The sequence below is a fragment of the Heptranchias perlo genome, chromosome 5, assembly GCF_035084215.1.
Source record: "Heptranchias perlo isolate sHepPer1 chromosome 5, sHepPer1.hap1, whole genome shotgun sequence".
In the NCBI taxonomy this organism is placed as follows: Eukaryota; Metazoa; Chordata; class Chondrichthyes; order Hexanchiformes; family Hexanchidae; genus Heptranchias; species Heptranchias perlo.
Window position 1 is genome coordinate 27,843,437 of NC_090329.1, and position 26,761 is coordinate 27,870,197.

The following is a 26,761-nucleotide window of genomic DNA, read 5'->3' on the forward strand; positions in this document are numbered from 1 at the left end:
ATGGGGAAATTGTGAGGGGGAATCCACTTTCTATCAATGAGTGAAAGCATCGGAGTGCACCAAAATGCTGCACCATCGGGCTGCCTCTCAATGCTTTTCTTACAAATGTTTTTAAGAATCAGTATTAAACAAAACAAAACTATTTAGGTAACCCAGGAACAAAAAACTCTGTTTCTAACTCATAAATGAAACAGTAGTGGAGCAGGACTAGTAATTAAAGCATTAAGAGTGAACAGGGTAGTGCAGTGGGTTAATGACAATGTTCCACCTCTGAGGCCTGACCTCAAATCCAGCTCAGACAGATGCAATGAAAGTGTCTGCTGACTATAAGGGTCCCACGTGAAATGCGCTTGGGCAGTCTCAGTCAGTGGGTATGGAACCATAGTATAAAGCTGTAGGTTATACCTGATCTAGAAGTGGTTGACAGGTGCCTGAAATAGGAAAGTTGCACTTTCCAACACTAACACCCTCACTTTGATCAGCACAAACATTAGAGTAAAGGAAAGTACTGCATTTTAGACCCTTGCCTCAAATTAACAATAAATTCTAAACAATAGGTACATTTTTTGGATTTTAATAACTACTCATTTAAATACATCGCAATTAGGTACTTTTTACATTCCCATTTTGTTAATATTAGAAAAAAAGAACAAAGATAGATAAAAGCATGAAATCTAACCACTTTGTCCTCCTTTTGGAGAGAGCATCCAAGGAAGCACAGCAAAGAGAAAAGGAAAACAAGAAAAGAGAGGAAGAAAGGTAGGCAAGTGTTAATCAAAAGACTGGAAAGAGCCATAACAATTTGATCAAAGCACACTTTCATAAACAATTTCAACAGAACCCAGCAGGAAACAAAGCTTTCTTATTGATTATAATGAGATCAGCCAAAATAATGAGCAAACCACCCAAAAAGTCAATGAACCAAATTAACAATGCAAGAGAAATATGATAAATTACATTTATTTACATTAGCTCCACTTGGACTCTTTTCAGTTCAAGTTTAGACAGCATCAAAAAAAATGTTACTCAATCCTCTAACCAGTACTGTTAACAACAGGTATCCTCCATACACAACTAGATATGGGAGATTAGGTTGTGAGCCATCCTTCAAAATTATATTCTATAATATCCTTAACTTCCATAAAAGTCTTTTGTTAGAGAGTGCGATAAACTCTAAATCTCCACCAGAAATAGTTTTGATATTAAAGCCTGGAATTTACTGTTAGCTGTGTGAGAGGTGGTAGTGATACTACCCATGGTGATCCAAGAGGACCTATCAACTATAGCAATAAAATGTATTTCTCATGTGTTATGAATTTTGTAGATATTAGTATTACTATTAATAATTATTATTAGCAATAATTACTATTACTACTATTATTTAATTTGTATGAAAGTTCCTTTGTGATTAATATTTAGGGCTGTATTGTGCCTTTTAAGGGTAACATTGTTTGCCATTGAATGGAGTTAAATTGCGTGGAATAGGAAGAACTGATTCTCCTTTTTCAGTTTTACCGTCCTACCAGTGATTGAGGATCAAGTCAAGAAATGACAATCAGCTTCAGTCCATGCCCTAGGTTTTCTAGACACAAAAGGCACCAAGGGGTATGGGGAGAGAGCGGGAATATGGTATTAAGATAGAGAATCAGCCATGGCCATATTAAATGGCAGAGCAGGCTCGAAGGGCCGAATGGCCTACTCCTGTTCCTATTTTCTATGTTTTTCCTTTCATTAAGCAAGTTACTATATAATTTTGTTTTGTAGGAAATAGTACAAGTTGAAAAGGAAAGGGAAGGAAGATCCAGGATATAGCTCTTCTCCAGGCTCGTCTTCGAGGCTAAGAGCTACGTGGAAAGCACATTTCTGGAGGTGGTTACCCCGCAAGTTAAGAGAGTGCAGGCAGAGAGGGACTGGGTGACCGCCAGACAGACAAGGGCCACCAGGCAGGTAGTGCAGGAGTCCCCTGAGGGCATCTCACTCTCTAACCGGTATTATACTGGTGAGGGAGAAGTTCCTCTGGGGAGTGCAGGCAAAGCCAAGTCCACAGCACCCTGGGTGGCTCAGCTGTATGGGGAGGGGGGGGGAGGAGGAGAAATATCAGGAGAGCATTAGTGATAAGGGATTCAATAGTTAGGGGAACAGACTGGCGTTTCTGCGGTTGCAGATGTGATTCCAGGATGGTATGTTGCCTCCCTGGTGCCAGGGTCAAGGATGTCACTGAGCGGCTGCAGAACATTATGAAGGGGGAGGGTGAACAGCCAGAGGTCGTGGTCCATATCAGTGCCAACAGCATAGGTAGAAAGAGGGGTGAGGTCCTGCAGGAAGATTTTAGGGAGTTAGAAAATAGATTAATAAATAGGACCTCAAGGGTAGTAATCTCCGGATTACTCCCGGTGCCACGCGCTAGTGAGTACAGACATAGGAGGATACAGTAGATGAATGCGTGGCTGGAGATATGGTGCAGGAGCGAGGGCTTTAGATTCCTGGGGCACTGCGACCAGTTCTGGGGGAATTGGGACCTGTACAGGCTGGAAGGGTTGCACCTCAACGGAGCTGGGACCAATGTCCTCGCGGGGAGGTTCGCTAGTGCTGTGGGGGAGGATTTAAACTAATTTGGCAGAAGGTTGGGCACCAGGATATAGCATTGGAAAGGAGAAACAAGGTGCACAAAGGATTGGGAGAGACAGATAGCACTAGAGTAAGAAATAGTACAGTATTAGGAGGGATCAGATTAAGAGAGAATACAACAAGGTCTAAGACTGGTTTACAGTGCATGAAGTGTAGTAAACAAGGTTGGTGAGCTGCAGGCGCAATTAGCCACATGGGAATATGATGTTGTGGCGATAATGGAGACCTGGCTCAAAAAAAGGCAGGATTGGGTACTAAATATTCCTCGATACAAGGTGTTCAGGAAAGATAGCGAAGAAGAGAAGGGGGATGGGGGGGGGTGTGGCAGTCTTGATTAAGGAGAATATTGCGGTACTGGAGAGAGAGGAAGTTCTGGAGGGGTCAAGGACAGAATCTATTTGGTTAGAGTTAAGAAACAATAGAGGTGCCATTACACTACTGGGTGTATTCTATAGGCTAGCAACCAGTGAGAAAGAGATAGAGGAACAAATTTGCAGGGAAATTACAGAGATGTGCAAAAGCCACAGAGTAGCGATAATGGGGGACTTCATTTATTTTAATGTAGACTGGGATAGTAAGGGGCAAAGAGGGGGAGGAATTTTTGAAGTGTGTTCGGAAGAATATTCTTGACCAATACGTTTTCGGCCCAACGAGGAAGGAGGTATTGCCGGATCTGGTTCTGGGAATGAGGTGGGCCAAGTGGAGCAAGTGTCAGTGAGGGAACAGCGATCATAGTATCATAAGTTTTAGATTAGCTATGGAAAAGGGCAAGGACCTCTATAAAGCAAAAAAATCTCGATTGGAGGCGGCCAATTTCAGTGGGGTGAGAGCGGATCTGGCTCGGGTAAATTGGAATAAAAGATTGGCAGGCAAGACTGTAATTGAACAATGGGCGGCCTTTAAAAAGGAGATGGTTCGGGTACAGTCGAGGTACATTTCCATGACGGAGTAAGGTGGAGCAACTAAAGCCAGAGCTCTCTGGATGACAAAAGAGATAGAGTAAGATGAAGCAGAAAAAAGGGGCCGATGACAGATGTCAGGTTGATAATACAAGTGAGAACCAGGCTGAATATAGAAAGTTCAGAGGGGAAGCGAAAAAGGAAATAAGAGGGGCAAAGAGAGAGTATAAGAATAATTTAACCCAGAAAAATGTAAGGTGATACATTTTGGTAAGAAGAATGAGGAGAGGCAATATAAACTAAAGGGCATAATTCTAAAAGGGGTACAGGAACAGAGAGGTCTGGGGGCATATGTGCACAAATCGTTGGAAGTGGCAGGATAGGTTGAGAAAGCAGTTAAAAAAGAATGTGAGATCCTGGGCTTTATCAACAGAGACATTGGGCCCGATTTGAGCACCCGCTACCGGGTGCGTTCTCGGCGGGGGGCCCCCGAAAATCCCGAAATCCAGGTGCGGGACCGGATCGCGCCTCAATCCCGCCCACTTCCGGGTTCCCCGCTGACGCGCCGGCGTGCGCGCGCAGCCCCCGCTGGTGGGAATCCCGCAGGCAATTAAAGCCAGCAGGATGCCACTTGAGAGTATTTACTTTGCTTGTTCAGGTCATTAAGTGACCTGATTAAGGGACTGTGTGTGATTTTGAATAAACATGGGACTGTTTCACGCACTGGGAGAAACACTCCCAGCTCGAATGGACGTGTTGCAGCTGTCAGCCTGTGGCAGCTGCAAAGGTCCATTTGACAGGTCGGGGGGGGGCGGGGGGGGGAGACCCTCCGCCATTGCAGGAGGCCACTCTGTCACTTGGGACAAAGTTTGGCCTCCACCACCCTCCTCCTGACGGTCAAAGTCACCAACCTGCACACTTACCCCGGGGTCCGGAGACATGTACCTACCTTGCGCACCCCCTCAGATGTACATCTTGCGGATGGGGGCCGCCGTAGCTGCAGTCATGACCTCCTCGGAGGGCAAACAGCATCACCAGCCTCGCCATCCACGCCGTCCACCTCTGACATGTGGAGCTCCACAACAGAGTGCTGTGACACATCCACCTGTACAGCAGGAGGGAGGGCTACCGCAGAGAGAGATGCGTCACAGAGGGCACTACCCTCGCCACATGTTCCACAGACCGAGGCTCAGCCTCCTGGACCTCTCTGAGCAGCAGTGCCAACGGAGGCTCAGAGTCACTCGACATGTAGCCGTGGACATCTGCAGCCTCTTTCATGCAGAGCTGCTCCTGGCTGGCCCGTGCACCATCTTCCTACCTGTCGCTGTCAAAGTCACCACTGCCTTCCCGAACTTCTGCTCCACAGCCTTCCAGGCTGCAACCGGGAACTGCGCAGAAGAGCCCTGCAAATACACCTGCACCCACTCTGCAGTGACACACTGGGTGGCATCAGTGGTGGGTCCTCATAGGGATACCCAGGAGCGGGCATTATTGCACAAGCCGGACAGGATTCGTGAAGACATGGCAGTCGTGGTGCCAATATAATGTGTGATATGAGTTGTTCTGAAATTCAATATAAGTAACAACCATGACAAACCCTCAAACACCCTTGTGCATCCCCTTCATGCTCACGACACGTTTGCCTTACGCTGCCTACTGCACATATGTGATGCATGCCCTGTGGCTGCAGCACAGGTGGTGTCAGGTTGAGTGAGGCTGGCCGTGAGAGAGATGCACGAGAGGGTGAGTATAGGATAGAGCCATGAGATTGTATGAGGATTGGGTTGAGTGGTAGTGGCGGGATGAGTACTGGCGAGGTGAGTAGGTGCAGGTAAGATGAGGATGGGGTTTGAGTGGGTATGAGGGGTGATGTGACAGAGTAGTGTTGGCAGTGCTGAAGGAGATGTGGGGTGGGGGCAGTGATGTGGCAGACGGAGTGTAGGGGAACGACTACGTGTACTCACTTTGGATGACCCACTGAGGTCATTGGAGCGCCTCCTGCACTGTGTGCAGGTGGGCGATATGTTGGTGGCGCAGGTGACCCCCTCTGCCACCTCGAGCCAGGCCTTCCTGGTGGCGGAGGCGGGCCGCTTCCTCCCGCCCGCCGGGTGGAAGATCTCTGTCCTCCCACTCCTCCTCACCCCATGTATTGATACCCGGGGTGAGGCATCATTAGACTGGGAGCAGCCTTCCCCCTGGGCTGCTCCATGCAGTCATCTTTGCTATTGGTTGCAGCATCTGTCAGTGGAGGACTGCCCCTTTAAATAGAGCACCTCCAGCTGACAGATCGTACTGCGCATGCGCAGCCCGCCCGACCCGCAGATCAGCGGCGGGGAACCCGGAGGAGCAGGTAAGTGGATCCAATTAGTGGGTTGTCTGCTACGATCGCGTGGGAAACCCACTAATTTCAACGGGCGCGTTGACCACCCGCCGAGAACCCGCACCCCTGGTAAAATCGGGCCCATAGAGTACAAAGGTAAGGAAGTCATGATGAACCTTTATAAAAACTGGTTCGGCCACAACTGGGGTATTGTATCCAGCTCTGGGCAGCGCACTTCAGAAAAGATGTGAAGGCCTTAGAGAGGGTGCAGAAGAGATTTACCAGAATGATTGCAGGGATGAGGGACTTTAGTTACGTGGATAGACTGGAGGAGCTGGTGTTGTTCTCCTTGGAACAGAGATGGTTGTGAGGAGATTTGATAGAGGTATTCAAAATCATGAAGTGTCTAGACAGAGTAGATAGAGAGAAACTGTTCTCATTGGCAGAAATTGTGCCCTGTACACCCAAGTCCAAGTCATTAATATATATCAAGAAAAGCAGTGGTCCCAGCACTGACCCCTGGGGAACACCACTATATACTTCCCTCCAGTCCGAAAAACAACCGTTCACCATTACTCTGTTTCCTGTCACTTAGCTAATTCTGTATCCAGGTTGCTACTGCCCCCTTTATTCCATGGACTGCAATCTTGATGATAAGCCTACCGTGTGGCACTTTATCAAACGCCTTTTGAAAGTCCGTATACACCACATCAACTGCATTGCCCTCATCTACCTTCTCTGTTACCTCATCAAAAAACTCTATCAGGTTAATTAAACATGATTTGCCTTTAACAAATCCGCGCTGGCTTTCCCTAATCAATCAACCCTCGTCCAAGTGACTGTTAATTCTGTCCCGGATTATCTTTTCTAAAAGTTTCCCCACCACTGAGGTTAAACTGACTGGCCTGTACTTGCTGGATATATCCTGAGTGAGCCTTCTGCTATGATTAACCCCATAAGTTTGATCTATCTCCATGCTTTAGGCTGCATTAAAGAACTAACCAGGGGTGTCTTCTATCACCTCTTCGATTTGTACATAGAAAAGATCATGAGTTCACTAGAGAAGCGGTAAGACCGAACTTGGCTATAGTGAGTGCTAGATCGCGTGAGACATGAATGATATTCTTTTGTTTGTGTGGGGCAGCTCTGAGCTCTTGGTGCTGATAAGACACTTTCCAGATTTGAAAAAAATGGTGGGCATATTAATTTATTGCAGAAATTTCTACTGGACATCAAAAGTCTGTTTTGTAAAATGAAAGTAGATTTTTCCACTTACTCTGTGTCTCACATTTTAGAGACATTAGTTACTGAGGTTACCTAGTTTCAGGTTAATGCGTGGCTGTGGCTGAGAGACGGTGCAGGACGGAGGGCTTCAGATTCCTGGGACATTGGTACCAGGTCAGGGGCAGGAAGGACCTGTACAAGATGGACGGGTTGCACCGCAACAGTGCTGGGACCAATGTCCTGATGGGGAAGTTAACTAGTGCTGTGGGGGAGGGTTTAAACCAATTTGGCAGGGGGAGGGGGACTACGATAAAGCATTAGAGAGGAGAAATAAGGTGCACAGAGGACCGGGAGAGGCAAACAGCATTAAAATTAATTTCCTGTTCAGAAATAGGAGGGATCAGACAGGGGAGAAATGCGAGGCAGACAGATGGGTTTGGAGTGCATGTTCGCAAATGCAGGGAACGTGGTAAATAAGGTTGGTGAGCTGCAGGCACAAATTGCCACATGGAATTATGATATAGTGGCAATACCGGAAATCTGGCTTAAACAAGGGGAGGATTGGGCACTTAATATTCCTGGCTACAAAGTATTCAGGAAAGATACGTAAGGAAAAAAAGGAGTGGGGTGGGGGGGGGAGGCAGTATTGATCAAAGATACTGTTACAGCAGTGGAAAGGGATGATGTACTTGAGGGCTCAAAGCAGAATCTACTTGGTTAGAATTAAGGAACAACAGAGGACCAATTATGCTACTGGGCCTATACTAAAGGTCACCAAACAGTGGGAAGGAGAAAGAGGAGCAAATTTGCTGCAAATTGCAGAAAGATGCAAGAACTTTAGAGCAGTGATAATGGGAAACTTATAAGGTTGGCAGTGCTCAAAGTAGAAAAGTCTCTCAGGATGCATCCCAGGTTGTTGAAGGAAGTAAGAGTGGAAATTGATGAGGCTCTGGCCACAATCTTCCAATCCTTCTTAGATATGGAAGTAGTGCCAGAGGACTGGAGCATTGCAAATGTTACACCCCTGTTCAAGAAAGAGGAGAAGGATAAACCCGACAACTACAGATCAGTCAGCCTGACAGCGGTGGTAGGGAAATTTGAGAGGGGAATCGTCCGAGACAAAATTAACTGGCACCTGGAAAAATATGAGTTACTAAACGAAAACTAGCACGGATTTGTAAAAGACAAATCGTGTTTGCCTAACTTGACTGAGTTCTTTGATGAAATAACGGAGAGGGATGATGAGGATAGTGTGGTTGTTGCTATGCATATGGATTTTCAAATGGTGTTTGATAAAGCACCACATGATAAATGTTTTAGCAAAATTGAAGCCCATGGGAATAAAGGGGCAGTGATTGTGCGGACACGAAATTGGCTAAGGGACAAAAAGCAGAGAGCAGACTGGAGGGAAGTGTACATTGGTGTTCCGCAGGGGTCAGTATTAGGACCACTGCTCTTTTTGATATATATTAATGACATGAACTTGGGTATACAGGATATAATTTCAAAGTTTGCAGATGACACAAAACTCAGAAATGTAGTAAACAATGTGAAGGATAGCAACAGACTTCAGGGGGGCAAAGACAGACTGGTGAAATGGGCAGACACATGGCAGATGAAACTTAATATGTGAAGTGATACATTTTGGTAGGAAGAATGAGGAGAGGCAATATAAACTAAATGGTACAATTTTAAAGGGGTTGCAGGAACAGAGAGACCTGGGGGTGGACATACACAAATCTTTGAAGGTGGCAGGACACGTTGAAAAGGCTGTTAAAAAAGCATATGGGATCCTTTGCTTAATGGAGGCATATAAGCAAGGAAGTTATACTAAACCTTTATAAAACACTGGTTAGGCCTCAGCTGGAATATTGTGTTCAATTTTGGGCACCACACTTTAGGAAGGATGTCAAGGTCTTAGAGAAGGTGCAGAAGAAATTTACTAGAATGGTGCCAGGGATGAGGGACTTCAGTTATGTGAAGAGACTATAGAAGCTGGGGTTGTTCTCCTTAGAGCAGAAAAGGTTAAGAGGAGATTTGATAGAGGTGTTCAAAAACATGAATGGCTTTGATAGAGTAAACAAGGAGAAACTGTTTCCAGTGGCTAAAGGGTCGGTAACCAGAGGACCCAGATTTAAGGTGATCGGCAAAAGAGCTACAGGCGACATGAGGAAACATTTTTTATGAAGAGTTTTATAATGATCTGGAATGCATTGCCTGAAAGGGTGGTGGAAGCAGATTCAATAGTAACTTCCAAAAGAGAAAAATTTAAAAAAAGAGCAGGGGAATGGGACAAATTGGATAGCTCTTTCAAAGAGACAGCACAGGCACGATGGGCCAAATGGACTCCTTCTGTGCTGTATCATTCCATGATTCTTTGTGGTTAATCTTATAGAATCATAGGATGATACAGAACAGAAGGAGGCCATTCTGCCCATTGTGCCTGTGCCGGCTCTTTGAAAGAGCTGTCCAATTAGTCCCACTCCCCTGCTCTTTCCCCATGGAATTGCACGGAATTCTTTACATCACTGGGACTTGGTTAGTCGTTTCCCATTTACCTGGGTGAGCAAAGAGGTTTATTATTTCAGGATGCGGCTTTCCGCAGATATAGACTAGGTGCTAGTTGCTGGAAACAATGGTCTGGTTTGGAGTTACTTGGCGAGGTAAATTCCACCCATTCTATCTCCTTCTTCATGAGTTTGAATGAATTGCATTCAGATGATAATAGTCTTGAAAGCTGTTCATATGATGTTTAATATGCTCATTTAGCACTAGGGTGGCCCGAGTTAAGTGTGAAAACTCAATCAACTTAGTTAAACACAATTTAACAAATCCATGCTGGCTTTCTGGTCCAAATGACAATTAATTTTGTCCCGGATTATTGTTTCTAAAAGCTTCCCCACCACCGAGGTTAAACTGACTGGCCTGTAGTTGCTGGGTTTATCCTTACACCCTATTTTGAACAAGGGTGTAACATTTGCAATTCTCCTGTCCTCTGGCACCACCCCCTGTTTCTAAGGAGGATTGGAAGATTACGGCCAGTGACTCCACAATTTCCATCCTTACTTCCATCAGCAACCTAGGATGCATCCCATCCAGACCGGGTAACTTATCTACTTTAATTATAGCCAGCCTTTCTAGTACCTCCTCTTTATCAACTTTTAGCCCATCCAGTATCTCAACTACCTCCTTTTACTGTGACTTTTGCAGTATCTTCTTTCTTGGTGAAGACTGATGCAAAGTACTCATTTAGAACCTCGGCCATCCCCTCTGCCTCCAAGCGTAGAGTCTATTTAAATGCCAATAGAAGTCTTTTGGATTCCCTTTCATGTTAGCCGCCAGTCTAGTCTCATACTCTTTCTTTGCCCCTCTTATTTCCCTTTTCACTTCTCCTTTGTACTTTCTATATTCTGCCTGGTTCTCACTTGTATTATCAACCTGACATCTGACATCTACTTCATCTTACTCTAAGAACATAAGAACATAAGAAATAGGAGCAGGAGTAGGCCAATCGGCCCCTCGAGCCTGCTCCGCCATTCAATAAGATCATGGCTGATCTGATCCTAACCTCAAATCTAAAGAACACAAGAAGTAGGAGCTGGACCCGGCCACTCAGCCCCTGGGCCCACTCCGCCACCCACAGGGCCTTGACCGATCCGAACTCAGCTTCATGTCCAATTTCCTGCCCGCTCCCCGTAACCCCTAATTCTCTTTACTTCAAGGAAACTGTCTATTTCTGTTTTAAATTTAGCTAATGATGTAGCTTCCACAGCTTCCTGGGGCAGCAAATTCCACAGACCTACTACCCTCTGAGTGAAGAAATTTCTCCTCATCTCAGTTTTGCAAAAGCAGCCCCTTATTCTAAGATTATGCCCCCTAGTTCTAGTTTCACCCATCCTTGGGAACATCCTTACCGCATCCACCCGATCAAGCCCCTTCACAATCTTATATGTTTCAATAAGATCGCCTCTCATTCTTCTGAACTCCAATGAGTAGAGTCCCAATCTACTCAACCTCTCCTCATATGTCTACCCCCTTATCACCGGGATTAACCGAGTGAACCTTCTTTGTACTGCCTCGAGAGCAAGTATGTCTTTTCTTAAGTATGGACGCCAAAGCTGTACGCAGTATTCCAGGTGCGGTCTCACCAATACCTTATATAACTGCAGCAATACCTCCCTGTTTTTATATTCTATCCCCCTAGCAATAAAAGCCAACATTCCGTTGGCCTTCTTGATCACCTGCTGCACCTGCATACTAACTTTTTGATTTTCTTGCACTAGGACCCCCAGATCCCTTTGTACTGCAGTACTTTCCAGTTTCTCGCCATTAAGATAATAACTTGCTCTCCGATTTTTCCTGCCAAAGTGCATAACCTCACATTTTCCAATATTGTATTGCATCTGCCAAATCTCCGCCCACTCAACCAGCCTGTCTATATCCCCTTGTAAGTTTTTTATGTCCTCCTCACTCTCTACTTTCCCTCTCTATCTTTTTCGCATCCAGGGAGCTCTGGTTTTGGTTGCCCTACCTTTCCCCCTAGACTGTACCCGAACCATCTCCTCTTTGAAGGCCGCCCATTGTTCGATTACAGTTTTGCTGCCGATCTTTGATTCCAATTTACCCGGGCCAGATCCGTTCTCAACCCACTGAAATTGGCCCTCCTCCAATTAATTATTTTTACTCTAGATCGCTCCTTGTCCTTTTCCATAACTAATCTAAACCTTATGATACTATGATCCCTGTTCCCTAAATGTTCCCCCACAGACACTTGCTCCACTTGACCCACCTCATTCCCCAGAACCAGATCCAGCAATGCCTCCTTCCTCGTTGGGCCAGAAACATACTGATCAAGAAAGTTCTCCTGAACACACCTCAGAAAATCCTCCCCCTCTTTGCCCTTTACACTATCACTATCCCAGCCTATATTAGGATAGTTGAAGTCCCCCAATATCACTACTTTATAGTTCTTGCACCTCTCTGTAATTTCCCTGCAAATTTGCTCCTCTCTATCCTTCCCACTAGTTGGTGGCCTGTAGAATACACCCAGTAGTGTAAAGGCACCTCTATTGTTTCTTAACCCTAACCAAATAGATTCTGTCCTTAACCCCTCAAGCACATCCTCTCTCTCCAGCACTGCAATACTCTCCTTAATCAATACTGTCACCACCCTCCACCCCTTTCTTTCCTTCCTTAACTTTCCTGAACACCTTGTATCCAGGAATATGTAGTACCCGATCCTGCCCTTTTTTGAGCCAGGTCTCCGTTATCACCGTTACATCATATTCCCATGTGGCAATTTGCACCTGCAGCTCTCCAACCTCATTTACCGCGCTTCGTGCATTTACACACATGCACTCGAAACCAATCTTAAGCTTTCTCATACTCTCGCTCAGTCTGATCCCACCTAATACTGTACTATTTCTTACTCTAACGTTATCTGTCTCTCCCAATCCTTTGTGCACCTTGTTTCTCCGTTCTAATGTTACATCCTGGTGCCCATCCCGCTGCCAAATTAGTTTAAACCTTCCCCCACAGCATTAGAGAACCTCCCCACAAGGCCATTGGTCCCAGCTCTGTCGAGGTGCAACCCGTCCATTTCAAGCAGGTCCCTCTTGCCCCAGACCTGGTCCCAATGCCCCAAGACTCTGAAGCCCTTTCTCTTGCACCATGTTTCTAGCTACGCATTAATCTGCCTTAACTTCCTATTTCTGTATTCACTAGCGCAAGGCACTGGGAGTAATCCAGAGGTCTTACCTTTGAGGTCTTCTTTAACTTCCTCCCTAGCTCCTGAAACTCTGACCACAGGACCTCATCCTTTTTCTTTCCTATATTATTTTAACCCACATGGATCATGATTTCTGGCTGTTCCCCTTCCCCCCGCAGAATGTTTACATAGGAGTTTTCAATAGAAGGTGTGCTAAATGTATAGATTGCTTGTTTTGATATTATTAGAGGACAGCGCCATCTATAGTAAAATGTGAGTGAGCTGTACACAGTTCTCGTTCTAAGAGAAAAATTACCTTTTTTGCATCATTCTTGTTTGTGCTTGAACATTTAAAAATTATAATCTGAAATTATATAAGTGCAAATCTCAAAGAGGGAAAAACTTCAAGATTTTTCTGAATTGTTTAAATTTGTCTAGAAATGGTTTGTGTTTTGAGAGTAAGGGCTCAATTTTAGGGGGCAATTGCGGGTGCTTTGGGGGCGGGAGGGCTCCAAAAATCGCGCAAATCCCATTCGGGTTCGGAAACCGGCTCCAACCTGCTGACTTCCGAGTTTCCCAGGGACCCACCTGTGTGCTCACGGGTGACCGAAAACTGAAGTCCCGCCGGCAATTAAAGCGGCGGGATGACAGTTAAAGAGCCAAATGTACCTCATTGAGGTACTTAAGGCACTTTACCTGTGGCAGATGAAGTAATTATAATGATTTTTAACTTACCTGGGGGGCTTGCTCACCGCTTCTGATTCACACCTGGTGAGACCAGACGTTAAGGGCCAGATCAGGGAAAAAGAAACTAAATAAATTACTTAAAACATCATTGAAGGAAGTTAAAACACAAAATGAACCTACCTTTGCACCCTGCTCTGATGTCCGATGTCTCCCTCTCCGATCTCCCCTTCTTCACCCCCCGATGTCCTACCAATCTCCCCCTTTTCACCCCCCCCCCCCCGATGTCCTCCCGATCTTCCCCTCTCCCCGCCCCGATCTTCCATTCTCCACCGGATCTTCCACTCCCCCCCCCACCCTGGTCTTCCGTTCCAGTGCTGGATGACGTCTCGCTCTCTCACTTTCTCTCCCCCCCGCCCCTCGCGTTGCAGTTCCTGACGGCAGTCAGCCTGTCAATCAGGCTGGCTGCCAGGCGGGAAACCCAGAGAGGATGTTAATCGTCAGCAATCAACATGCGATCGTGTCACCCCCCGCTGCCAACCTGCCACCAATGCAAAATCGAGCCCTAAGATATAGTGAAGAAATTTCATGTGTTATATGTATATTTTTTATTAGGAGTTTTCAAACAAATTCAGAGCATCCCAAGCTCAGGAAGGCCCCAGATTCAACCCACACTCAGTGCTGTGTAGCTAATCTCCCATCATGGGCAGAAGGGGCAGTACAATATCTCACAGTGATAGATTGCTGGAAGTGTGTGCCTGTGTGCAGTAAGATGTTGGGTGAAAACAATATCAGGCTCAGCTGTGATCCACCCTTCCCTCCCCTTCCGTGATCAAATAGCCTTCTATCAAAGCTCACTCATGAAGAATGGCCACTTGAGTGAGGTGCAGAGGGTGACTGTTGCCATGGAACCATACCCCCCAGCAAAGAGTCAAAGAGGGAGCAAAATAATGAAAAGAAAAATATCAAAGGAAATTTCCCCTTTTGCAGCAGATGAATTCAGAGCAAGGACTTCTTCCAGCAATTGGCTTCAGCGTCTCCAGGTTAGGGAAGAGAAAACTCAGCCAAGATTCCTGCTCCTGATTGTATCCAGAGACCTCTGCTGTACAAGGTACTTGTGTTAAAATATGTCTCTAAAGGCTCATCAAAGTTATGGCCAATCTTAAAACTCAATTTTTTTTTCTGAGAAAAAATCTTACTCGATTATCGAGGGATTGCCAAAGAAAGTGTTGTTTTATTGGTGAGCATTAGGCAGGGCTATGATGCCTTCTCTCCATGCCAGATGGCTCATCATTCACTATCTTGGCTCATACATGAAGAATGGCCAGTTGGGCGAAGCAAAGGAAAAGGTTAATAAGTGTAGGGGGAAAATATTTCTAGAGTGCTGTATTCCTCCTCCATTTGTTTTTAGAGAAATCTAGGCAAAGGGTAAAGGCAATAATCTCCATCGATGATTATGGGAGGAGATCACTCTGAGTTCCCACTCACATTTCACGTGACGGCTGTGAGACGTAGAAGGCTGCAGACCACTAGACTGTTCATAGATTATAAGGGCGTCCTTCCTTTGATGTAAAAGCAGACCTTTTGAGATTTGTGCAGGGCAAGACCAAGGTTGAGAAGTAGAGTTCATTCTAACAGTAGTGATTTGAACTTTAAATTTATTCTCCAAGCCTCCTAGATATCTGTCAAAAAGACCTCCTCAGCTGTGGCTGGCTTCTGTACTTAACTTGATGCCTTTGTGAATTAGCATTCCAGGGTTGAAAAGCATGGAGCTGCTTATGGATGAGTTTGAGGCCTAAAATGGCAAGTACCAGGAGGAACAGGTTTAAAATTGATAGTAGGAGACTTTAAAATGATTCTTTCTGGGACAAGCAGATGATGATGATACTTTACATTGAAAGTATATCTTATCTTCTCCATCATGGAAAGGTTGTAATGGTGCATGGGGGCGAGGGGGGAATGGCAAGTTGGGAGCATTACCATCCTGATACTTCAAGACAGTCTTCCCGGTAAGACTTTCTGTGATTGAAATTGTTAGATTGATTGTGAAGGTCAATCCAAATCATGTAGGTTCGCACACCAGAGATAAACTTGTTGGTTTATTAAATATTAACAGAAAGTATAAGCATGTCTACTCACAAGTAGGATACCCCATCAGGGACTGAGAGCTACTCCAATCCAAGCGAGTTCTGAGTGCTGAATACCAAAAAACTACTAAATATAGTTCATGCGCCTGGATAGACGGTTTCTAAGCAATGTCAGGTGATTTGCTCTGAACCTATGAATTCTGAGACTACTGTCATATGATCTTTGTGTGTCATACATGACTGCAGGTGGTAATGTGAATGGCCCCTTCTCTTGTCAATAGGCAATAAGATAACCATGGTTGTTACCATTCATTCTTTCTCAGATTATCAGTAATTTAGTTCAGACATACTGGGGGGAATTTTAACCACCCCCCCCCCCCACCCCAACAATGGGTTGGAGAGGTCGGGGGGGGGGGTTAAATTGTTAAAATCGGACCCCCAACCTGCCACGAACGCACCTGCTTCTGTTTTACTGCAGCGGGTTTGGGGGCAGCCGAGTAACCCGCTCTGGAGAGGTGTGTCTGTAATTATAGTATTTAAATGAGGCCGTGCTCCTCAGAATTTGGCAGTCATTTGAATTTAACGGCTGCGAGCTGCGTTTTCCAGGGCGTAGGAAACCCGGCAGCTGAAGGAAGGTGGGAGTTGCCGGCTCCAATAGATAAGTGCTTTTCCAGCATTACTTGTGGGCCAGGAGGAGCAGGAGTGCTTCTCCTGCCCCTCAAGCACATCTTGTGCCATGATCACTCCCTCCCCACAATCGGCCAACCCTCCACCCCCACCCCCACCACAATCTGTCGACCCACCCCTGTGATCTCTCCACACCACCCCCCCCAAAATCTCTAGCTCTCCTTCCCTGTGATTGGCTGAACCCCATGATCTCTATCTATCTCTCCCCCCCACCCACCCCACCACCACAATATCTTCCCCCACCTCCCTTCTTGCTGGTGTGCTCCAAGGCCCCCCCTCCCCCCGATCTTCTCGATTGCCGGGGACCACCCCCAGCGATGCCCGGCTGCTGCCTTCCACAGCAGGCTTTCCTGCCCAGCCTCTCAATCTGGCCGGCTGCCGGGTGGGCAACGGGGTAAAAAATTCTGATGAGGTCCTGCCATTAAATTCGACAGGACCTCCGCATTCCCGTTATTTCCAGGTTTCCCGGCCACTGACACGTTCTTAACCTATTATATAATACACTATCTTACAGAAAGAGCAACTGAAAGAAAGAAAAGTTGTAAAAAAAATGTAAAAAAATCTACAGGCCAATTAGTCTAACGTTAGTGGTGGGAAAACTACTAGAGACCATTGTCAAGGGCAAAATTAATTCTCAATTGGAGAAGCATGGGTTAATAGAGGACAGCCAGCATGGATTTGTTAAAGGCAAATCGTGTCTGACTAACCTGATTGAGTTCTTGAATGAAGTATCAGAGAGGGTTGATGAAGGTAGTGCAGTAGATGTTGTATATATGGACTTTCAAAAGGCATTTCATAAAGTACCAATTACAGACTTATTTGGAAAATAGAAGCACATGGGATTAAAGAGATGGTGGAATGCAGGGTACGTAATCGGCTGAGGGATAGGGGGCAGAGAGTAGTGGTGAACAGATGTTTTTCTGACAGCAGAGAAATATGCAGAGGGGTCCCCCAGGGTTTGGTATTAGGACCATTGCTTTAATATAAAAATGATCTGGACTTGGGTATAGGGAGTACAATTTCGAAGTTTATGGATGATACAAAACTTGGCATCGTAGTAAATAGTGAGCAGGATAGTAGCAGACTTCAGGAGGACATAGACAGACTGATGAAATGGGCAGACACATGGCAGATACAATTTAATGTGTGAAGTGATTAACTTCGGGAGGAACGACATGGAGAGGCAGTATAATCTAAATGGTGGTATTTTGAAGGGGTTGCAAGAGCAGATGGACCTGGGGGTGCATATTCACAAATCTTTGAAGGTGGCAGGGCAAATTGATAAGGCGGTTAAGAAAGCGTATGAGATACTTGGTTTTGTAAATAGGGGCATTGAATGCAGAAACAAGGAAGTCATGCTGAACCTTTACAAATCACTGGTTAGGCCTCAGCTGGAGTATTGTGTACAATTCTGGGCTCCACATTTTAGGAAGGATGCCAAGGCCTTGGAAGGGGTACAGAGGAGGTTTACCAGGATGATACCAGGGATGAAGGACTTCAGTTATCTGGAAAGACTAGAGTAGCTGGGATTGTTCTTCTTAGCGCAGAGAAGGTTCTGGGGAGACTTGATAGAGGTATTCAAAATAATGAGATGTTTTGATAGAGCAAATAGGGAGAAGCTGTTTCTTCTGGCAAGTGGGTTGGTAACCAGAGGTGATAGATTTAAAATAATTATCAAAAGAACTAGAGGGGGAATGAGGAGAATTTTTTTCATGCTGGGGGTTGTTATGATCTGGAACGCACTACCTGAAAGGGTGGTGAAAGCAGATTCCATAGGGGCTTTCAAAAGGCAATTGAACATGTGCTTGAAGAGGTCTAATTTGCAGGGCTATGGGGAAAAAGCTGGGGTGTGGGACTAAATTGGGCAGCTCTTTCAAAGAGCCAGCACAGGCACAATGGGCCGAATAGCCTCCCTCTGTGTTGTAAGAATCTATGATCGTATGATTCTATTAAATGCGAAAAAATAGGATCTCAGTTCACACTACTTATCAGATCCACGTTCTTACCTCAACAAACGATTTGATGTCCTGCCTGTAACCCACTGCTCCCTGTTGAATTAGCAATCTGACCATCTCCTTCTTAAATGGCTCAGCCAAGCTTATTTCACTGCAGTTTATTTTCTAAATTTGTACCACTTCATTGTGAAGGAGCTATTCCCTGGGGTAGATTCCCCGATTCCACACTCTGGGTAGGGAGCCATGGAGTGAGTGCAGGGTGGACAGTTGGTGCTACAGTGTCAGCCCTATCTCGGACCTGCACTTCCTTCAAGTGCAACTCCCCTCAGAGTGCAGAATCAGTAAACTTACCAAGTTTTTTTGTGTAATTCATTGTTTTCTAGGTGCATCCTCAAAGTCCAGGTCAATGTGTGAACATCACTATTTCAGCTGCTTAACTGCCTCCTAATTGCAGCGCATAGTGTGGATTTGAAGGAGTTACTGCTGCTTCCTTCTCGCTTGCTCACTGATCTACAGAATGGGAGAGAATTGCTACAGTTTTGCCCACAGACTGAAAAAGCAGTATTGTGGGTAAATCAGCGTGCGTACATTTTACTAGAAATCTTTAGTAACCCATAGCTTATGCACAATTAACACATGAACAGCAATTTCCAGGCTTACGAGTGTGGGAGCCAGCTAAGCTGCTATTAAAATACATGAATGTTCTTTCAATTTTTTTAGGATGAAATTCCCACTTTTTTCAGACACTTGCCCCTATTCCCTCTTTCCTCTTTTTGGGGTCTCCCTAAAGCAAATACCATCCTCAGGGAGAGGGTGTGGAGGCAACTGGTTCGAATGCCTCAGTCAGAACCACTCTGAAACCAGGAAGTGCACCAGGATAACCTTGGGTAACTCTCCTTCCGATTTCTACCCCCTTTTCAATGCAGAAGTGCCTGCCCCCTCTCAATACCTCCGAGCAGCAGAAGAACTGAGAGGGTGTGGGGAAGCATGGAAGGGAACTCATGCCTCACTATTCCATGGAACAATGCGTGGAGCCCCTATGTACTGGCGCTGTCCTGACAAAATCTATTCACCAATGTATGGAGGAGACCAAACAACAGGCAAAGGCACATTTGTGAACACAGTGGGGGTATACTTTCCTTGGTTTGCTAATGTTAGCAAAATGGTTAGTAAGAGTATAAAGCAGGGAAGCCATCTTATTCGCTAGCATTACAAACTGAGGGAAATATATCCCATTAAGTTAGACCATGTTAAAATAAAGGAACAGGGTCTGTGCCTTGCTCCTCAATGGAGGAACTATACAAAATCATGATGTGATTGCAGTGCAGTCAGATGAATAAGTGAAGTAGCTCACAAATATAAATGATGAGCAGATCCTTGATTGGATGTTGCTGAGTGTACTCACGTTGTTTGAGCGAAGAGTAACCCGACCCCCACACCGGGCACAAAATTTGGTCTGGCAGTAAGAGCAGATATGGCCACAGCCATCGGCAAACTTGGTTTTGAGGCAGATCCCACAGGTAGGAGCGTCATCCTTGTGTTCGCCTTGGTAACGACGTGCTTCTTCACCTATTTTCCTTATCTGTTCCTTGTAACTCTCAAATTGCTGATGTAATCGCCTGCAGGAGAGGTGAATAAAGAAAAGTGAGGCCTGTGATTTCAGTTTCTATTTCGCAGGCAATGGTGATCATCTCCATATTGTGTACGACAGTCACGACCTCCACTCACTGCATCCCAACAAGAAAGTGCTCTTCTCCCGCTCCCCCCCACCGCCCCCCCCCCAGTCCTACTGCTTTAATTTTTCCAAGGGACAATCCTGTGCTGATTATTTAACGGGATATCACACAATAATAATGTGAAATATTCCACAAGTGCCTCTTTCGGTAAGAAAAAATTTTGTAATACTGCTAATGTCTAGCCAAATATTTGCAGCCTTTGCCCTTCACTTCCTTCAACCTGCTATAATCAACGCCATAGATTTTCATCACCTGGAGACACCAATATCTTTCAGAATTTGTTTCCAATCTGTGAAAATGTTCTTAGAGATATCATTTTCATGCAAACGGAAAAGAAAAATACAAATGCTAGAAATCAGAAATAAAAGACAATTCTGGAGGTGCACAGCTATCAGTTAGCATCCAAAAGAGAAAGATTATGGATGTAAATCTGTAATCAGTAAATTGCATCCCTCTAAATTCCCTCAAAGCACTGACTTTGTTACCATTACCTCTTTTTAAAAAAAATGCTACTCTTGCTGCACACACACGTGTTCACCCTCTTTCCCTTCTGTGCCTTGTGCTATCTGGAATGTTCTAAAACATGTTTATCTACTTGGTTTTGTTAATTTAAGCTTTTCCTAGTACCATGTGCTGTAACATGTTGCAGAGTGTGAACAGTCAAGTTATGTCAATATTGTTGGTTGCCCTTTAAATCAAGTGTGTCACTTGTTAAAGTAATCAAAAATATTATTTTTAAAGATTCAAATACTTGTGTACCAGTTATTACATCACAGCAAAGGACATTAGACTCCAATGGTTAAATGGCTCATCGCAGATTCACAGTTATGTGGAAAGAAAGCATGCGATCTGAAAAGAAGTATCAGTGTAAGTCAATAAGCTCTTCCAATTCAATATTGTGTGTTTCATGCTCAAAAAAGAAAAGGAATACCACCAGTCTGGCCCATTCAAATGAGATCTCCCCTTTATTGCAGATGTTTAAGACAACATCTGCTGTTCTGTTAAAACGGAGTTCAGTATTTTATGGAAAACAGCAGTAATTATCGCAAATGTTTGGATTATCACCTGTTGTAACAGTCCCCAACCAATACTCTATAAGTGATAATGTCAACTTAACGTTTTCTTTTTTCCTCATTTCTCTCCCCTTCCATTTCTAAAGGCTCAGAATTATGCTGGGACCCCCGGGAAAGCCACGCAGGAGGTGTTAATCTCAAATCGCTGCCAAAATAGCATGAAAGGAGCCTCATTTAAATATTATAATATTTACTCGGATGCCCCGATATCCACCACGGTTAAAATGGAAACAGGCGCATGCACAGCGAGTTTCACAAATTTGATGACGAGAGAGAGTCGGGTGGGGGGGTGGAGGTTAACATTGACCCCATTATTTCAACCTCAGAAAATGATTTGAATCATTAGTGAAAGTGCTGTAATGCTACTTCAATTGCTGATTTATTTGCTGTTTGTTTAATTTTATGCCATACAATACATTTGATTTTGTCATTTTGGCCTGAATTGTATGGTCCATTAACATGGTATTTTTCTGCCTATGGAAGAGATCAGGATAGGTTGGAAAATATCTAATTTTAATACCATTTAATTCAGGTGTGAACTACTAATGGGCAGTCCATACAATCTCTGTTCCAATCCAGTGACAAAAGGCTGGACAGTTAGCTTGAGACATAACAACAACTACTACTTACATTTATATAGGACCTTTAATGTAGTAAAAAGTCTCCAAGGCGCTTGCTACATCCCATTCAATATATGTATACGGTTAAGCATAGGAGGCCCGAGCCTGCCCATGGAAGCTGCTTTTTGTTGCAAGCACAAATAAAGAATGTTGGGAGAGAACCCAAATCATAAGTGTCACCAGTTTTAAAATTTTCCATTTTTCAAAATGTTGGTGATGAATGAAGCTTACAGACCCAACATTAATTCAGTGCATAGTGCACTCCATTTACAGTTGATTTCTTTCTGTGCTCAGATTATGTTGCAGTACTAAGAGATGTGTTTTGGACAGGTATGGATGGGTCTGTCCTCCAGCTATTGGATGGTTCAAAAAAATGAACATTTCTATAAGAATCAGTGCTAGGCTTGGGTCTTAGCACAGAAAGGAACTTGCATATATTAAAGCTCTGGCCCTCACCGCTGGTGCACACTGTTTAGATTGGATTCCCACCAGGGCTCAATGTGCAGCACAATATCCAGTTAAATTAAAAAACTGAGTGACAGGTACTAACTCCTCCCCCTCCCTCTGCATATTCCATTTTTAAGATTCACGTGATCAATGCTTGTGTCTCAAAAGTTGAAGTCAGATTGCACCTATCAACATAAGCAAAGTGACTAGAAATGCACAGGCCCGAATGATAAACATATATTATAAATACAATTACAGTCACCATATAAACATTTTAGAGCATTTGTGCACACATTCACAAATACAATGGAAAATGTAACCATTTTTTCATTTGAACATTTAATGGGAAAATCAATAGGTTAAAGCTTCAAGTAGTAAATCTGACAACTATCAGTAAAACAACATCAATCAAGGGTGTAAAAGACACACAGAGTAAGGTCCACCAGAGGGTGCTGAAGATTTTCTTTCACTTCAATTATTGAACTGCTCTCAGGAGAAGGTGTGGCATTTGCAAAATGAACACGTATAAACCCCAACTTGTCCCTCCTAAGAGTACTCTAGCAGTAAGGCGTCAGAATTCGTCTAGGGAGTGTAAAGATGTAAATAGTTTTGCCAAGCGTTAGCATTTCTAGTAGAACCATCTGTAACTGGATACAGTCTCCTCTTACATCAAAATAAGTATAACTTCACTATAAGAAACCCTACTTATAACGAAGACCCAGTTTTAATGATTCCAACAGCAAGACCCGGTTTATTCAATGGGAATCAGCCCAACTACAACAAACGCTTAGGTAGGATCTACACGGACTGACCCGGATACAACGATGGAATTCAAATGGAGGCTAATTGAAAAACACCCATTTGTAAAGCGATTCCCACGTGACGTTTGAATTCATTACCTGATAAGACACAAACAAAGGAAACTTCTGGTGACGAGGACATGGAAGGCACAATACCAGCTATCCCTTCGCTGGATGAGTTCAGAAAGGCAATGGCAACTGTGCAATACTTCACACAGTCGTTACCTGGAATTGAGGACCTTTTTGGACTAGTTAACAAGATAGAAACAGCCTACATTGAGAAATAATATAAAGCAGTGTACACTGTATAGTTTTTTTTAAAAACAGATTAAAATTCAATTCAAATTGGCCATTTCTTCATTTTTCTGATGCAGCAAATCGCCAAACCCGATTACAGTGAACACCCTGATATAGTGACCTCAGTCAACGAGTGGCTTCATTAGAGTGAAATTCGACTGTACTGGATAAGTCCATTTTTTTTGCACTCTTAATGTTGGCATTTTATTTAATTCGAATTAACGAACGGACGCATGCACACACACTGCTTGAAATTATGTACAACTTCTAAAATGTTTAAACAAAACGTACATTTACATGAAGGAGGGCGAATAATGGACAACAATCTGACTCTGCACCCGGGGAGAGCCTTGTCCATCAACAACGCACATTGGACGTTACCGCATGTGCTGCGTGCAATTTTCTAACTAAATAAAGTCGGAAAATCACCTCTGTAGTTTGCAATTAAAAACTTCTGCCCACTCAGTCAGATGGTCTGTGAAACTAGTCACTGCAGAGATCGTTATCACTGGCACTCTCACACCACTTCAGCTTTGCACTGGTCATAGGAACATAGGAACAGGAGTAGGCTTTTCAGCTTCTTGAGCCTGTTCCGCCATTCAATTAGATCGTGGCTGATCTGTATCCTAACTCCATTTACGAACCTTGGTTCCGTAACCCTTAATAAGCTTGCCTAACAAAAATCTATCAATCTCAGTTCTGAAATTTTCAATTGACCCCCAGCCTCAACAGCTTTTTGGGGGACAGAGTTCTAGATTTCCACTACCCTTTGTGAGAAGAAGTGCTTCCTGACATCACCCCTGAATGGCCTAGCTCTAATTTTAAACACCTCAATTAGATCACCCCTTAATCTTCTATACTCAAGGGAATACAAGGTTGCACGCAGTGTGAAGCAAACTTATTACTTTTCATTTTAACCTTTTTAGTGTTACCAAAGACCAACCAGCTTGAGCTCTGAGTGCCAGTGTAATTGGACAGAGTTCTGGTCCAGAGACCAAGCACTTTGTGCAGTGGCAGGGTTCCTCAATAGCATTACATTCAACTCAAACCTCTCAGATGACTTATAAATACCCGCCCACATGTGAACCTTATCGTGATGTCCCTTCTGCCAAATCTGTGTCTCAGTACATTACTGGAGCTTTAAAAGTATCCTCAATGTTGAGTGTGAGGAAGTGGTCCAGCCCTGACACTGAATTATTGAACAGGGATGTTCCTCGGCCTGCTGTACTTTAGTGCTTGTCTTGATATCAGCGTGCAGCAATTGGTCAATTTGAATTGTGAGGAACTGGGCACGGAAACAATCTGCCGGTCGTCTTATTTTGAGAGAAACTTCACGTGTAAATTTTTAGATATATTGACATTCACATTGATATCTGGCTGTACAATAAATACTGCCTAAAACAGCAAGTATTCTGGTAATTACTGTTTCAGTCAAGAATATAACATTGGTGTACAAGATTCCATTTGTGTTTATTATTTGATAAACACAGGGCTCTCTGCAAAATAATCAAAGATAACAAACGGGAAGGTTGCTAGCTTTTTCTAGCTGTTCACCTCGAGATGGATCACAAGAACAGGGTAATTCCTGTGCTGTGTGTGTTTGTGTTTCTACGGCTTGTCTGTGGCACAGCAGCTGGGTAGAATAGTGGAGGTGCCAGGATGGCTGAATTTCCTGGAGTTCTGCTTGATTGCCTTTAGGGGTCAGGAAGTATTTATGCACACCCTAGCTGTAGAAGGAATGGAGTCAATGGCTGAATGAAGGACAAATGTGAACAAACAACACCCCACTCTGTGCGTATTTGGTTCTTTAGACTGTTGGGTCTGCACAGACTTCACTCTTCCAATCTCAGCTTTACGTAAACTCGAGGAGTTCCAGTGGTTAAAATCTCCCACTTTCCCCTCACTTTGTTTTCCTAAACTGTTTTTGAGAAATGGGGTTTGCAGGATTTCCACCTATTTAACATGCCCCTCTGCTGACTGACCAGCTCGCAGTTCCAATTTTTTCTGTTTTCATTTTAGACTGCCTCTGATTTGTTGCGCTGCTTGTCCGACATCCAGTACTGGATGAGCAGAAATTTCCTCCAACTAAATATTGGGACGATCTCTCCGACTACTGTCTGAGGCTGATTCAGACCGTTCGCAACCTTGACATCGTATCTGACCTCATATCCACTCCATCACCAAGACCGCCTACTTCCACCTCCGTAACATCGCCCATCTCTGCCCCGCCTCAGCTCATCTGCTGATGAAACCCTCATCCATGCCTTTATTACCTCTACACTTGATTATTCTAATGCTCTCCTGGCCAGCCTCCCATCATCCAAAACTCTACTGCCTGTATCTTAACTCGCACCAAGTCCCGTTCACCCATCACCCCTGTGCTCGCTGACCTACACTGGCTACCGGTCCGGGAACGTCTCGATTTTAAAATTCTCATCCTTGTTTTCAAAACGCTCCATGGCCTCTCCCCTCCTATCTCCGTGAACTCATCCAGCCCAACAACCCTCCGAGATCTCTGCGCTCCTCCAATTCTGGCCTCTTGTGCATTCCTGATTTTAATCGCTCTACCATTGGCGGCCGTGCCTTCAGCTGCCTAGGCCCTAAGGTCTGAAATTCCCTCCCTAAATCTCTCCGCCTCTCTCTCCTCCTTTAAGGTGCTCCTTAAAACCTACCTCTTTAACCAAGCTTTTGACCACCTGTCCTAATAGCCCCTAATGTGGCTCGATGTCAAATTTTGTTTGATAACACTCCTGTGAAGCGCCTTGTGACTTTTTCCTACATTAAAGGCGCTATATAAATGCAAGTTTTGCTGTTGTTGTACTTCAACAAGATCAACACAATGGTTAGAAGAAAGTGAGAACTTCAGTAAATTCAGGTGAAAAATTCCTTTGGTCGCTATGTGTCACAGCAGTGCTTTATACTTTCTCTACAGATAGTGACTGCAACAATTCTCCCCCTCCCCCCAATATGTCCAGACATTGCAGGAAAAATAAGTAGGAAAAATGTTTTTATTTCCAACAGTTATTTCAAATTTAAAAAGTAACTTAATTAGCAAGAAAAAAACCCATGAATGTTGGAAATTTGAAGCAAACAAAAAGCAAGGAATGCACAGCAGGTCAATCAGCATCTGAAAGGAAGGATGGGCTAATATGGCAGGTTTTGTTGAAGTGTCTCACCTGATACATTAAACTCTATTGTTCTTTGTTTTCCTGAAATCAGGATTCCTAGTTGCTAGACCAATGATGGCCAAAACTATTCAACAATGATACACCACAGTAAAAGAGGAAGGTAGTTAAGATAATGGATGGGCTAAAAATTGATAAAGAGGAGGTACTAGAAAGGCCGACTGTGCTTATAAGTCACCCGGTCCAGATGGATGCATCCTCAGTTGCTGAGGGAAGCAAGGGTGGAAATTGCAGAGGTGCTGGCCATAATCTTCCAATCCTCCTTAGATATGGGGTGGTGCCAGAGGACTGGATAATAAAGGAAAGCCAGCATGGATTTGTTAAAGGCAAATCATGTTTAACTAACTTGATTGAGTTTTTTGATGAGGTAACAGAGTGGGTTGATGAGGGCAATGCAGCTGATGTTGTGTAT

The 26,761-nt window shown here is 44.3% G+C and overlaps 1 protein-coding gene across 15 annotated transcripts in view; it reads right to left on the minus strand.

The window, feature by feature from the left end:
* LOC137321665 (regulating synaptic membrane exocytosis protein 1-like) overlaps nucleotides 1-26,761 on the minus strand; it is a 984,914-nt gene that overhangs the window by 634,537 nt on the left and 323,616 nt on the right. For all 15 annotated transcript variants that reach the window (XM_067984176.1, XM_067984183.1, XM_067984175.1 and 12 more), the window contains one exon: nucleotides 19,597-19,810. In XM_067984176.1, the coding sequence (XP_067840277.1) occupies nucleotides 19,597-19,810 (214 nt within the window). The remainder of the gene's footprint in view (nucleotides 1-19,596; nucleotides 19,811-26,761) is intronic.